Source organism: Quercus suber, unplaced genomic scaffold (assembly GCF_002906115.3).
Source record: "Quercus suber isolate HL8 unplaced genomic scaffold, Cork oak 2.0 scaffold_185, whole genome shotgun sequence".
NCBI classification, from domain to species: Eukaryota; Viridiplantae; Streptophyta; class Magnoliopsida; order Fagales; family Fagaceae; genus Quercus; species Quercus suber.
The window spans coordinates 454,480-469,764 of NW_027069643.1; the positions used below are offsets into that span (position 1 = coordinate 454,480).

At 33.3% G+C, this 15,285-nt stretch overlaps 1 protein-coding gene across 3 annotated transcripts; it reads left to right on the forward strand.

Moving 5' to 3' along the window:
• The first annotated feature begins 1,603 nt into the window (after nucleotides 1–1,603).
• On the forward strand, nucleotides 1,604–6,283 carry LOC112029611 (leucine-rich repeat receptor-like serine/threonine-protein kinase SKM1). 3 transcript variants are annotated; one of them, XM_024062300.2, is made up of 5 exons: nucleotides 1,604–1,756; nucleotides 1,971–2,011; nucleotides 2,154–2,188; nucleotides 2,290–4,872; nucleotides 5,724–6,283. In XM_024062300.2, the coding sequence occupies exons 4-5, from the start codon at nucleotides 2,313–2,315 to the stop codon at nucleotides 6,086–6,088; spliced, it is 2,925 nt and encodes a 974-aa protein (XP_023918068.2). In that variant the 5' UTR covers nucleotides 1,604–1,756; nucleotides 1,971–2,011; nucleotides 2,154–2,188; nucleotides 2,290–2,312; the 3' UTR covers nucleotides 6,089–6,283. The 3 variants fall into 3 exon arrangements, with proteins under 3 accessions (XP_023918068.2, XP_023918065.2, XP_023918076.2); XM_024062297.2 differs by having other exon boundaries at nucleotides 2,154–4,872; XM_024062308.2 differs by lacking the exon at nucleotides 2,154–2,188.
• The last annotated feature ends 9,002 nt before the right edge of the window (nucleotides 6,284–15,285 follow it).

Genomic DNA, 15,285 nt, shown 5'->3' on the forward strand with positions numbered 1-15,285 from the left:
CCTCACAAGAGAAGGTTAATAATTAAGGTCGATTTAAACCCAAACCAATTATAATTTCAAGGGAGAGAGGTTCAAGCTTAATTAGTTTGTTGAAGCTATATAAGCTTGAATTTAGTTTATTTAGGCTATGTTTAATGTTCTAATGAATCTGCCTTAGATATATTTTTTTACTAGGAAAATGCTCAAGTTTTTATTAATACCATAAAAAGCTTACACATGAACATAATTGGAAATATTTCACAGCATATTGTTAGGCTTTGTGGAACCTAATTGTGTTTGATCCGGATGACAACCCAATCTGACCCGAAATAATGTTGCGTGGTTTTTTAATGAGAGGTTTTCTAAAACTTAGTCTATGAAGCGGAGGTTTGGGCCGATAGGCCCAAGCTACCCCCGGAAAATTTTTTTGGCCTATTTTATAGCCCATTGTGAATCCTGTGCGTAAGATGTAAAAAACCTTTTTTTTTGTGATTACTATACTGTCGTACTTTGTATTTTTCCTTGATAATAGTGAAATCCTTATAACTCCATGGACGTAGACAAATTGCCGAACCACGTAAATACTGTCTTGTGTGTGGATTATTCTTTTTGGCGTGTGTTTTTTTTCTATTTTGTTTCTCACAGTTTTGAGAATTTCGTGTTAATTCCCTACACATATTAAATAAAATTGCAGTAATTTTAACATCGCTATTTTGACTAACTAATATCAATAGCATGCATGGTCTCCATTGCCACATCATTGTACTAACTCTTTCTTTATCACTAGAGCTATGGTCAATAAGATTTATAAGTTCATAAATTGAGAATCATTCTGCTTAATTAACTAATATAACTTATCGTATAGTTTAGTTATAAATTTTTAGTATAGATTTATTAAGAGGTAAAATATAAAAAATAAATTGTGATGTTTACTTTATATAGGAAAAATAATTTAATTAAGTAATTCATCAATAACTTGAGTTTGTTTGACCAAAAAAAAATCAAATTTGAACATTTAATTTATCTTAATAATTTGCTTGAACTCGATTCATGTTAGAAAAAAATATATGAAATTTTAGTACTCCTAACTACCATGATTGTTGCCACTATCACCTATGTAGTGTCTCTCTAAAGTGCATGCTATAGCTATTTACTATCACCACTAGGTAACTGATAAATTACCTCCTAAACTGTCTAAAAATGGAGTTTTGCTTTTGCCAAACATAAATTCTTATTCATAATGTTGTGCATACCAATATTTATCTTCATAATTGGGTCGGAGAGATTGGAAAACCTTTTTCAGAAAAGTGACCAAACCATGAAGTCTTTCATATATGTAAATAAGTACAACATCAATGATCAAAGGCATACACAACCACATGCCCACAAAACTTTCAAACTTTTCAACGGTTACAGAAAATCCCTTTGAGACTATACCCAGTCAGTCAGTCAAAAGAGCAATTTAGTGAGTAAACCGACAAAATCAGAGCCTTTTTTCCAGCATCTGTCCCTGTTTCCCTTTCAACCATTCGTGTTCAAACATCATTCTAAAGGAAGTCAAGGTGCACTTTCGTAATTATTCCCCAATCCCAAGCCCATTTCCACAGCTTTAACCCTCATTCTATTTAAGCACTCATATCTCCCACTCTCTCTCACCCTAGTCTCCTTCAATAGTTCAAAACTTGTCCTCCTAATTTATTCTCTTTCAATCCAGGTTTCTTAGTTACAAATCTTCAGTCTTTGATCTTACAGATCATACCAATTTATGAGATTTTAGGTACGTGATGGGTTATTTTACCTAAGCCTCTTAATTTCTTTATGTTGCACAAATATTCTGTCCAAAAGATTTTACATCATGCATGTTCTCCTGGTTCCCTTTTCTTGAATAGTGTTAAGTAAAACTTTTTAAGGATGAAGATTATGGATAATATTCTTGTATTAATGCATGTAACATGTAAACTTATTATTATGCTCTTTGTTGCTTTGTACAGATTCTAGAGTGCTTGGTTGATTCTAATCTCATGCAAATGTGGTAAGTTCTTTATTTTCCAGATTATAAAGAAAAAAGGTTCTTTGATTTTTGTTGGGAAGAAAAGACCGAGAGAGTAATATATTAAACACCATATAGAAAATCGTGTTAACATTTGTTTTATTGTTTGTTTGTCTTTTAACAGCTTGGGATCCGAGTAAATTATGAACAACATCTTTGGTGCAAACAAAAAATTGTTCTTATTACATTAATATCTGGAAAACTGTCATCTCCTTTTCTCTCTAAAAATTCTCATCTCAGCCTTTTTTGTCTTTACGTAGATGTTACATAAACTCAGCTAGAAATGGCCAAGAAAGGAACTAAAAGATGTCCAATATTCTCCATGTTCATGTTGTTATTCTTAATCTTCAATCTTCCCATGTTGCATGGCGAGGAACTAGAGCTTCTCTTATCATTCAAAGCTTCGATCAAAGACCAGTTCGGCTTTCTTTCTGACTGGAATTCCTCTGCCACTTTTTGCAACTGGCATGGTATAGTCTGTGACAACTCTTCCCATGTTAACTCACTTGAGCTCTCTGGGCAAAACATCTCTGGAAAACTTTCTGCCTCAATTTTCCAATTGCAGTACGTCAAGGTTGTTGATCTTTCCAACAATCAGCTCTTTGGGGAAATTCCTGGTGATTTATTTTCCTGTCCTTCACTTCAATTCCTCAATCTTAGCAACAATAATTTAACAGGTCCATTGCCAAGAATTTCCATTTCCCACCTTGAAACACTAGACCTTTCCAACAACATGCTTTCGGGTAGAATTCCAGACAATATTGGATTGCTTTCTAGCTTACAATTTCTTGATCTAGGTGGAAATGTTTTGGTGGGAAAAATTCCAAAATCCATATCAAATATCACAACTTTGCAAGTCTTGACTTTGGCTTCAAACCAACTAGTTGGTGAAATTCCACATGAAATAGGCCAAATGAAGAGCTTGAAGTGGATTTACCTAGGCTACAACAATCTTTCAGGTGAAATTCCAACAGAGATTGGAGACTTGACTTCTCTGAATCATCTTGATGTTGTCTACAACAATCTCAGAGGACACATTCCATTCTCTCTAGGAAACCTCAGCAATCTTCAGTATCTCTTCCTATACGAGAACAAGCTCACAGGTCCAATTCCAAGATCACTTTTTAACCTCAAAAAGCTGGCCTCACTTGATCTTAGCATCAATTCTCTTTTTGGTGAGATCCCAGAACTCATAATTCAGCTTCAAAACTTGGAGATTCTTCATCTTTTCTCCAACAACTTCACGGGAAAGATTCCGGCTGCCTTAACCTCCTTGCCTCGGCTTCAAGTCCTCCAGTTATGGTCGAATCAATTATCCGGGGAGATCCCCAGAGACCTTGGAAGGCTAAACAATCTCACTGTACTGGACCTTTCCACCAATTATCTTTCTGGGAAAATCCCTGAAAGCTTATGCAACTCGGGCCAGCTTTATAAGCTCATCCTCTTCTCTAATTCCCTGGAAGGAGAAATTCCCACGAGTTTGAGTTCTTGCAAAAGCTTAAAGCGAGTACGCCTCCAAAACAACCGTCTCTCCGGTGAATTATCCTCAGGTTTCACAAAACTGCCACTAGTAAACTTCCTGGATATCTCAAACAACTATCTTTCTGGCAGAATTGACAAGCAAAAGTGGGATATGGCATCACTGGAGATGCTGAATTTAGGGAAGAACAATTTTTTTGGAGAGCTGCCAGGTTCGTTCGGTAGTGACAAGCTTCAGAACTTGGACTTGTCTGAAAATCAGTTCTCAGGTAATATCCCCAAGAGCTTTGGGGGATTGTCAGAGCTGGTGCAATTAGAGCTACGTGAAAACAAGCTCTCAGGTCACATTCCAGAAGAATTTTCATCATGCAAGAAGCTTGTGAGATTAGACCTCAGTCATAATCAACTCAGTGGCCTAATTCCAATCAGTCTAGCCCAACTTCCGGTTCTGGGTCTACTTGATTTGTCGGAAAACCAATTTTCCGGTGAAATTCCAGAAAGTTTTGGAAGATTGGAATCTCTTGTAGAAGTGAATATTTCTCACAATCACTTGCATGGAAGCTTACCTTCTACCGGGGCATTTCTTGCTATTAATGCCAGTGCTGTTACCGGCAATAATAACCTTTGTGGTGGCGATATTACAAGTGGTTTACCGCAATGCAAGAGCGGTAAAAGTCCCATGTGGTGGTATGTTCTCGCTTGCTGTTTGGTCGCGTTAGTAATGTTTGCTGTTGCTGCTTTTCTGGTTGTTTTCATTCGAAGCCAGGGTAATGAGTTGGAGCAGAAAAGAGTGGAAAACGAAAATGGAATATGGGAAATGCAGTTCTTTGATTCCAAGGTTTCGAAGTCCCTCACAATGGAGGATATTTTCTCATCGGCCAAAGATGAAAATGTCATTATGAGAGGGAACAAGAACGGGGTTTCAGTTTCATACAGAGGAAAGTCTCTCATGAACAACATGCAGTTCGTGGTGAAGGAAATGAAAGGTGAAAATACAGTACTTCCAACGAGCTTTTGGTCTGTTGTTGCTGAATTTGGTAAGCTTAAGCACCCAAACATCATTAGGTTGATGGGAATTTGTTGGTCTGAAAAGAGTGGTTTTCTGGTTTATGAGTATGTGGAAGGGAAAGTTTTGAGTGAAGTTCTTCGGAATTTGAGTTGGGAAAGGAGACGTAAAATCGCGATTGGGATCGCGAAAGCGCTGAGCTTTTTGCATGGATATTGTTCACCAAGTGTTGTGGTTGGTGACATGTCGCCGGAGAGAGTTCTTGTTGATGGAAAAGATGAGCCTCGCCTGAGTTTGAGCCTTCCTGCTGGGTTGGCTTGTACGGACATCCAGTTTTCTTCAGCCTACGTTGCCCCAGGTACATGACTAACTTACCCTTTATAATAAGTACTATTAAATATCCTATTATTATAGTGGTAGATAATTTAGAGGCAATGATATTATAAATGTTTGCATCAATTATGGTCGTTTTGTAAAATGAGTGGAAGAGAATATTTTCTCATATTTTAAACTGTTCATGTAACATTTTCTTTTAATTTTTGAGAGACTTTTAAGTACACGGTAAGTGGAAGTAAAATTAGGGAAAGATGTTCCCTCATACTTTGAAATTTCAATTTTTTTTTTCTTGATGGAAACATTGTTTGAGGATTGTGGGACTTTCTTTTTTTATTAGCATGAGTGTTTAAGACTCTTATAATACCTAATTAATCCCCAAGTGTTTATAGTCTTTTGTCCCACATACACCGTATAATTAGGAAAGAATTTATTGGGATTGCCCCTAAAGTATTGATTAGAAAAGTTGAACTCATAAAGTAAAGGGTATCTATATTTTGAAATTCTATTGCAGAAAGAAAAATAGATGTCTAAAAGTTACCAATCAATCTAGTGTTGTGCCTAAAATATGGGTTCTAGGCGGCTAATTCCAAGGTTAATATGTTTTCTTTTTTTGGCTAAACAATAGTATCATTCAACTAAGAAAAGACATGGCAGTCATCCTTACATGCATCATATGTGAATATAATTGGGAGCAACCACAACATGATAAGATATGTCATATATGTCAGCATGCATTCAATTCAAAATCTAGAGGATGTGGCATGCTCTAATTGGTAAAATACTAAAATTAGCATCCATGCACGTACCACATATACTCAAGTATATAGGTTCGATGAACCACAATTTTTGTTTGTTTTTGCTTTGTTATTGCAGAAACCAGAGAAACCAAAGAAATGACAGAACAGAGTGATATATATGGGTTCGGTCTCATATTGATTGAGTTATTGACTGGTAAAAGCCCCACCGACACGGAATTTGGCATGCAAGAGAATAATATTGTTGAGTGGGCCCGATATTGCTACTCAGATTGTCATCTTGATGTGTGGATTGATAGTATGATAAGGGGACATGCCACGAATAATCAGAACGAGATTGTTGAGACCATGAACCTAGCCCTTCACTGCACCGCCACTGACCCCACGGCTAGGCCATGCGCAACCCAAGTATTGAAAAACCTAGAGTCTGCTATGAAGCCTAGTTCTTGTGTTTCAAACCTTAAATTTTCTTCATCTAATTAATTAGATTTTGTCCCCTAATTAAGTTTTATTTATTTTTTACTTTTTTTTTAATTTTCTTTTGAATTTTTGTACAAGGAGTTAAAAAAAATGATTGTTACTCAAAATGCTCTGTTTAATATGGTATGTTTGACATACTAGTGAGTGTAAACATGTAGATAAACTTAATGCCATTATATGAATCACAACATTTTCTAAGCTCTTTTGCTTTCTATTTGTGAGCACATCATGCACTACTTTACAACTCATTATTATGTGGTCATCTTTTGTCCCAAAAACAAAAGGCAACAAACAAATTTGGGACTCTCTAAATGTAACTTGGGTGGAACCCAAGTCACCATAACTTAATTAGTAAAAATCCTTCAGTAAGTTTAAATAAATAAATTAAAAAAAAAAAAAAAAAAGTTAGAAACTGTCCTTATCCGTCAAAAAGAGTGTATATATATATATATATATAGAGAGAGAGAGAGAGAGAGAGAGAGAGAGAGAGAAGAAATTCATAGTATCAAATACTTATGGTTGTATAATAAAATGCAATTGAGTTATTTCTCAAGGCTGAAGCACACCTTATCTCTTTAACTTCAGATGCGGTTTCAACACATGCACTTTGTAGTACAATATTTTTCTTTAACCTAGCACATACTACTCTCTCTCTCAAGTGAAGTTTATAAATGCTCACAACGCTCCTCCCATTTACATAATGAGCCTTTTGGTTCAATCGTATTATTTGATTCTCTACCTAAGTTTGAATCCTCATCTTTCCACTTTTTGCAAGCTGAAAAAAGTCTTATTGCATTTACATGTAAGTTCTATATATATAGTTCACATAATTTTTCTAATATATATATATATGTACACTTATAAAGGAATATTGTTTTGGATTTTTAGGCCTCTTCCTCCCTCTAATTCTTAACTTCGTTTGTTACCTTTGTCTCCATTTTTTATTTTTTTAAAAGATATTCTTGATAAAATCAATGTTTTGTATATTAAATTATATGTGAAACTATACAAAAGAGACCTCCGTATATATTGGTAGGTAATATGAATATAGTACAACTAATAAGAATACAAACCAAGTAAAGTATAGTGGGCCTATGCCCAAATAGTCCCCGCCCATAATCTAATCCAATTTAACAATCTCATTCAAACTCGAGATGAGTTATAGGAAAACCTATTATGGAAATTCCAAGTTTTGCATCAAGAATTGGCTGTGTCACAAACTCTAGTCTTAACTCTAATTTCCACAGAAGTTCCACAGAAGGACGACGTCTACTGGAATACATAGAAAAACCTGTTGAACCTACTCTTGTCTTTTAACCCTCTTCAATTGTGAAATCCTTGGGAAGAAATTTACCACCCAAACACAAGATCACCACTTTGTGTTATTTGAGTGTTGTTTTGAAATCGAAGAGTCGACACAAATCTTTAAGCGGCCTTGAAGTAATTGAGAGATCGACTTTCAGATTTGAATCATTATGAATTCAAAGTCTATATTAGCAGTTACAGTCTTTGGTTACTTGTACTGAAGGGGTCTTATAAGTCAATGTGTATTGCAACTTTTTAACAGTGAATTTGATGAGGTAGGTTAGGCTTGAGAGTTTTTTTCCCTATTGCGTTTTCACTTCATGAAAAATCCCTAGTCTTAATTGTGTGGTTGTTCTAGTAGTAATTGATTTATTACTTCATCCAACTTGTCTCATTGTAACTTGCTAATTAATCAATACTACCGCATATTTTTGGTGTAATAGTCACTCTACAGGTGTAAATACTTAGTATAGTGTGAGAGTCAAGAACCAAGATTCAATTCTCCAAAAGGGAGTTTCATATATATATATATATATATAAATATATATATACACATACTTAGATTAAACTAAAGTAGAATTTCTACCATGTATAAATAAAAAAAAAAAACTTGCTAATTAATTACTTGGTCTTGATATTGCTAAATTGAGTAAAATTGGTAATAAGTCGTGAATAAGAATTTAAACATAAACTTTCAAATTCTATAAGACCTTCATCTCCTCTTATCATTCTCCTTAATTCCTTTTTTTTTTTTAAATAATGTTATGGCAAGTTGGCAACTGAATGGTCCTGATCAGTGAGTTAGGTCAAGCAGCAACACTGAATTTGCAGGGGACCACTGTACTAATTCTTGGGGGATATATATGATGACATTGTTTGTCGCATTGTCGGACAATTTAGAAAGTAAAATATATGGCCGAGAAGTAGAATAGAAACACAAGGCTGCATGTAAAAGCTTAGTTGCACAGTGAAGCAATGCCTTTATGCTTTGGCCTCACATCTTAAAGCTTTCCAACTTTTGTTCATCAACGATTACTATCAAAGAGGTTTTAGAATGGTTTCATTACATAACATGCTCTATAAATTTTGACCTTGACCTATCTCGTTCTCCAAGAAAATAACCTGCTTTACTAACTTAAAGATATATTGAAATGTGTTAGAATTTAAGACTTTAGGAACTAAATGTATTAGAACTTTAATTTGTAATGTATTGGCAATCTATGATCAAAACTTAGAGTCTAGATTTAGATTGTTCAAAGTGTGTTTATGTGTAAAGTTAGAATCAAGTAATTGCAAAATTTACTAGACTAAATCTGCAAGGCTCGATCAATCGAAAATTAGACTCGATTGATCGAACCTCGTGCAAATTGTTTTTTTGCAAAATTTCCAACTCAGCTCAAGCCCGGTTTGACGTGTAGGGTTTTATAAGTTACTCCAAGTATAAAAAGAAAAACCTTAGTTACGTTTTAGAGGTTGTTGATATGCTATGTGTTAAATCTCTTGTGAGATTTAGAGGTGTTTATCTTCATACACACTTAGGGTTATTAAGATTCATCTTAAAAACTTAGTGATCGCTTCAATTGCTGCATAAAGAATTTAAAGGAGATATGAAACCTTTGAGTGAAGCCTCAAAGTCACAAGTGGGGGTACTTGTGGTTGTTGTGGATCAAGGAAATAAGTAATCCGTAGACTCGGAGCTGTCATGTGGTCATGATAGTAAGTTTTCTATACGAGATGGCAATGGGATGTTAGTGGTGTAAGTCTTACTGTACAAATTTCAATTCTTTCGTAATGAATCGATTTTACCTTGAGAATAGTTAGGTTAAATCCTCCCCAGGTTTTTTACCGATTTGGTTTTCCTGGGTTATTATATCGTTGTGTTATTTACTTTTTCGTGTTATTTACATGATATGATTTGATTGTGTTAACCTAGATCTGAATAATTTATCTAAGTAATCACTTGGCTAAATAATTAGGTTAAACAACTTGTGTTTTAAGGGGTCTGAAAACATACAAAATGAAATTGGAAACTAAAAACAGTTTGATCTAGAGTCCTACCACTACCCATATATATAGTTCTATTATTTACAATAACGATTAAAATGTAGAAACTCGTTATATCACTGAATCTGGCATAACAAGAAACTTTAGTGTGAGAATGGATTTCTAATTTATTTTTTTATTTTGTTTTTTTAATCTTCTCCATGATCAGTTGGTTTAGTTGTGACCTAATTATGCAATCACGTTCTACTATGGAGTGCAATTTTGAGTGTGTACAACAAAGAGCCAATTGTAAGTTTATTATAATGTGCCAATGTTTCTAATTAAAATACAAACTATATTGTTGGTGACGTGTATAACACAATTATAAGTTGCATTGTCAATAGGAGTGACAAAGCTGAATTATTTTGATTTCTTCCTTGGGATCTTTTGCCTTTTATACATCATGAAAAAGATTTGAATACATGGATGATTGAATATAGGGTGAAGCATTACATTATTATCTTCTTATAGAACTTAAATTACTCAAAATCATCGTTTGTGCTTTGCATAGGATCACAACTCAAAGCAGTTAATGTTTCCAAAGTTCATGGCGTTGATAATAATATTCAACAAACTAAACTTGCTTCTCCTCTCTTTTTATACTTCCCCTTTCAACAAACTAGGTTGTTACCCGAGTTCAAATTAATAGAAATTAAACGAAGAAACAAAAAGCATAGGAAGAGCACCCACGTAGTTTAACAAACTTCTAATGATCTATATAATATGTGCGAATTAAGGACTAAAACGTACGCTAATTAGGATTAGAAGAGAATGTTTAAATGGGGATCTTTCCAATCAAGGCTGGCCACAACCTTTTCTTGTGACCCACCTATCCTTCTGTGTTATAATGATTGTGCTTAGGGTTTTTGCCTTTTCTTTTCAATTTTCTTCTATTCCCTCTACGCGATGATGGGATTGACAATAACCTTTTTTTCTCTTTTGCTCAATCAGAACTTGTGGGGGCTTAAAAAGTTAGAAGATTCCATCTCTAAAGACCAGTCTAAGCATATAATATAAATTAGCTGACATTATAAGGAGCAATAAGTTTGCTGTCAAGGATATGATATTTGACATGTTTTTGTCTCAAAAGCCTCAAGATTTTAATCATAGTCCTTGGAGACCATGCAAAAGGCTCTTTGGCTCATTCTTTTTACTCAAAAAAGCCTCTCTTTCTCTCCCCACCTCCTCTTCTCTTGTCAGTCAAGCAATATTGTTCTTCGATCCAAGGGATGATAAAGAGGGTCCTTTTTTATTTCAATCTTTTACGTAACTCATTGTTTACTTTTTCTTTTCTTTTTTTCTTGGTTACTCATTTGTGTTTCATATTACAAACATTTTTCGAGTCTGCTTCTTTCATTTTAGACAGCTGTGTTTTCTTTCGAATGTTAATGAACTGTAATCATAATAATTGGATACACGTGCAACCCATGAAATATTGCAATAACGATCCACAGCCACTTACACAAAATATAAGGAGTTTGAACTTTGAAGTGGAGAAAAGCTTGCGCTAATTGTGCTGGGTGATGAGTCTGATGACCATGGCTATCCCCAGCTTGCATATTCTCAGCTTCATGCATAACAATAGATTTATTAACAAAAATATGTCCTCATATATACTCAGCTGGATAGCCAGCAGATTCATCAATAATGTTATTTTTTATTTGGATTTTCATAGCATGGAAAGAAAAGTTTTTTCTTGATGTGAAAGACAAGAATTCTCTTTAATATGGAAGGAAAAATGTTTTTTTTTGTAAAAGAAGTAATTGAAAATTCTTTGTCCTTCAAGGAATAGAATTGAAGCTTTATAAATAAAGAGGAGAATACTATATATATTGATAGGCCAAGAATGTATTGACCCATTTAATAACTTAATTAAATTAATTAGCAAAATAAAATTAATTAGATTCAATTACATGCAATAAGCGTGGTAGCACAAACAAATCACCAACTAAGTTAAATGCAGCGAAAAATAAATTTGACATGGGTTTGTTTATGAATGAGGAAAACCACCGAGACAAAAAGGTCATTATTTCCGAGAATTCATTATTATCAAAATAAGCAATTACAAGTAAAAAGAATCTTAGTATCTAATACCAACCTGCAATTGAACTCTTACCCCAATACCTAATTGGACTTGTATTGTAGTGACAATCTTTCTTTTCAATGCACGGCTCCTAGTACATGACTAACCAATCGATATACAGATCCAAGTATGTAACTAACACACCAACCTGAGGAAGATGTTGGCTGCAAAGTTCTTTAGTTCATCCAAACAATGAAAATCAAGAAGCTCATTAGTTATAAAACTCTTGACGCAATGACGCGGTAACTTCTACAAAGAAGATAATGAAATAGGGCAATTGTCTCCAGTCATAATTTGCATGCACAATTAATTTGTATTGAGTTGCATAACCTTACATCATCTTTGACGACTCTTAAAATAATCCTTATATATGTCTAAAGTTGTGAAAAAAGAAATCCTAAACAAATAACTTGGAAATACATGAAAAACAAATCTGAAAATCTGAATTTCGTAATTCTTGATAGATATTGTTTCTGTTGAGCAGCTGTCAAGATTCCTTATTAAACCTTGATAGATATTATTTGTCGAGATTTAATGAACATTACTTCTTCATTTGTTTCTTGGACAGATTTGCATGACTTCAATACTATGTTTGAACTCCTATTCCTTAAAGTACTAGACCCATTCTAGATCTATCCAATTAGAAATAAAGTGTGTTTTGACAAAAGATTAACTAATTTACAATAACATATGTTTTAACAAGTTCCACATATGTCCTAACACACACACACACACACACATATAAACATAAGTGAATTTCTTCAAAGAATAATTTAGTAAATTTTGGGTTTGGAAGATTACTCATGATTATGTGTTGAGAGTTTATTTGTTTTGTGAGTGTAAGAGAGTTATTGGGTTTATTATGGCTTTGGATTTGCGAGGTTTTGTTTATGCTGGTAAGGTTTGTGAGTGTTATTTATGCTAGTTGTGAGTGTTGATTAAGTTCTATTATAATACATATCGTTGATAGTGGATTTTGATTAACGTTGCTTTTTGTCAAACCACATTAAATATTGTTTTCTTTTGTGGATATTTTATTTTCTTGTTCTTATAAATACACTTTCGCTAGCCCCAAACTATACCAATTGATATTAGAGCTTCTACTATTGCACAATAAACAATAAAACTTTAGTCCCAAAATTTGAATTTCGCTATGAATCTTCAACAAATTATACTAGGTGAGCCACTTGGACTGTCAGATTCAGATTATCATAATTAAGGAAGCCAATATGTATTACGCAAATATAAAAAGAACTAGGGTTGCAAATATGCTTTTTCATGAATGTTCTCAAAGCATATTCTTATTTGGTTATACTGTTGATTGATATATTGGAGTCATACTTGAATGACTACATCTCTATGCAGTACAAGTCTACAACAAGAGGGGATACATAATATTATTGATACATCAGTTACTTGAAGTGTACATGTCATGACATCAAAGAGATTAACGGCACTTGTGTTTTGTTTGTTTTCTTCGAGATTGGAATTATTGAAAACAGAGTGTCAAGGGTTTTTGGACATAGTTTTGTGCCTTGCATAAATACTTGTTAAAAAGGTCTCCAATTTTCTTCAACTGCCCATGAATATTCACAAGTCATTTAATACAAAATTTGTGTTCAGAAATCATCTGTAGGCTATTATACATTAAACAGTTAGCTGTATTATTCACTGCATACGTTGGGTTAATTTGTTTTCGACTCCAGCTATAATGGTACACCACAAAAAGAGAGAGTTTTGGGCACTAAAGTACAGATATACAAATAATTAGACTTGACATTTGGAACAGAGGGAATGAAAATTTATGTTGATTTGGATTGTTCCATACCATCACTAAAGAAGTGACATGGGATTTGGATATATTATTAAGTGGGTTGTGATTGAAAATGAAAGATGGAATTATGGAGTAGGGTAAAACAATTTGGAAACTGTAGCTCTATATAAAACAAATAGTAGAAGTTTGAGTGCTCTAAATGAAACATCACTCTCAACTCATTATCTATTATAAAGGTTGATAAGGAATAACTCAATTATACAGAAAGATGACTAGCTAATTCAAGTTCAATGACAAAGAAAAGTTTATTGCTAGTGACATAATGTCACTTGTCACTCTTATATGACTAATTCATCATGGGAGGAATAGAATTCATCATGGGAGAAATAGAATTCTGCGTGCTACAAAGTAGGTGTTGCACAAAACTGGTACAAGTATAACCATCCAAAGTATTTTTTGGATCAAACCTAAGAATTAGAAGGTTGTGGGACATTTCATCCCCATAATATATATAATTATATATAAATTTTGATGGTTTCCCTAGTGCACAAAGCAGAGAAAGATGACCCTTCGTGTCCGCCTATTTTATCATGTATGATGAACCTTAACGTGCTCCACCGCATTGGGAGAAGAAAGGGAGAGACAGACAATGGTGGGGGCAAAAGATTACTTATCTTATTTCCAAAAACAAGAAACTCCTTGAATATGATTTTGAAAACATGACCGACACTCTTACCATTTAAGGTATTTGCTGTTCCTGATTGAAGAGAAAGAATGGTGGAGTATTAATGGGATCTCCTTGTTGGATTCCAGGTTTTGGAAAAAATAAAAATAAAAAAACTTTATTCATTGAAAGTAAAAAGATGGATTTGAAAGGACAGACTTAATTTTGATGCCCAATATTAATTATTTCCTCTATAAATATGGTCTCCATTATGAGGTTCCCAATATTAATGGTTTGGTGAAAACTAATCATCAACTTCATTCAATATTTTCTTTTTAACGATACACATGCTATTGGATCTTAATTCTGCGAGCTTACCCCACCGCCTTATTCTTGTAGGGGAAGGGGTGGCATTTAACATATAGTTAACCTCAAATAGTATTAGTAAACCTAAATATAGTTCTCATTCTCCCTTCATTTAAAAAAAAAAAAATATATATATATATATACACAGACACACATACAATTTTTTATTCAAAATTTTCCCTTTTGTCTATTCCTCTCTTTGATGAAAGTATATGAGTGGCGAGAAACTATGATAAACTAAATAATAATTCATTCTCAAAAAAAAAAACTAAATAATAATTATAAATTAAATGCTTATTTTTACTTAGAAAATAAATGTTTTTTTTCGTCATATATGCAACACTATTTACCATAAATATAATTAAATATAATAATTATTTAAATTTATGTTTTATAAATTTGTTTGAACAATTTAAATATATTTAATGTCATAAAGTTTAGACAAAAAGTTTGTTAAGGAGCTGCTGAAAAATGTTGAGGACATGAAATTGGATCAAGAGAAATAAGGATTCGCTTGAGGTATTATTAATACTAGATAGAAAGTTTTCTCGACTGAGATTACAAAATTTTAATTTTGAGTTTACTTTCTATTCTAGCCTAGACAGAATCATGTCGTGGAAGTTATAAGAAAATAAACACATTGTCTACTGAATGGAAAAGAAACTAAACATGTTAGCTTATGAATGAAATCCTTAAATCCACAAAGGGATTCTTGAATCACAAGGTAATAAGGTTTTGGAATCTATTAGAGAGAAACAATAAACAAAAGTTTAAATTTTTATTAATCTCAAAAATTGAATTATCTAGTAGATTACAATACTTTTAAATAGTAAAAAAAAAATTATGGTGGCTAGGAAAAAGTTCAAAAAACCCTAATTCGCACTAAACATGTAATTAGATGTCAAAATAGTAAATTTTACCAGAAATAGAAAAATTGAGATAATTGCGAAAATTGAAACTACTAT

Excerpts from the sequence above, each read along its gene's own strand:
- LOC112029611 (XM_024062297.2), top strand. The coding sequence starts at position 2,313 with ATGGCCAAGAAAGGAACTAAAAGATGTCCAATATTCTCCATGTTCATG. Across the intron at positions 4,873-5,723 it reads TTCAGCCTACGTTGCCCCAG|AAACCAGAGAAACCAAAGAA; the intron begins GTACATGACTAA and ends TTGTTATTGCAG.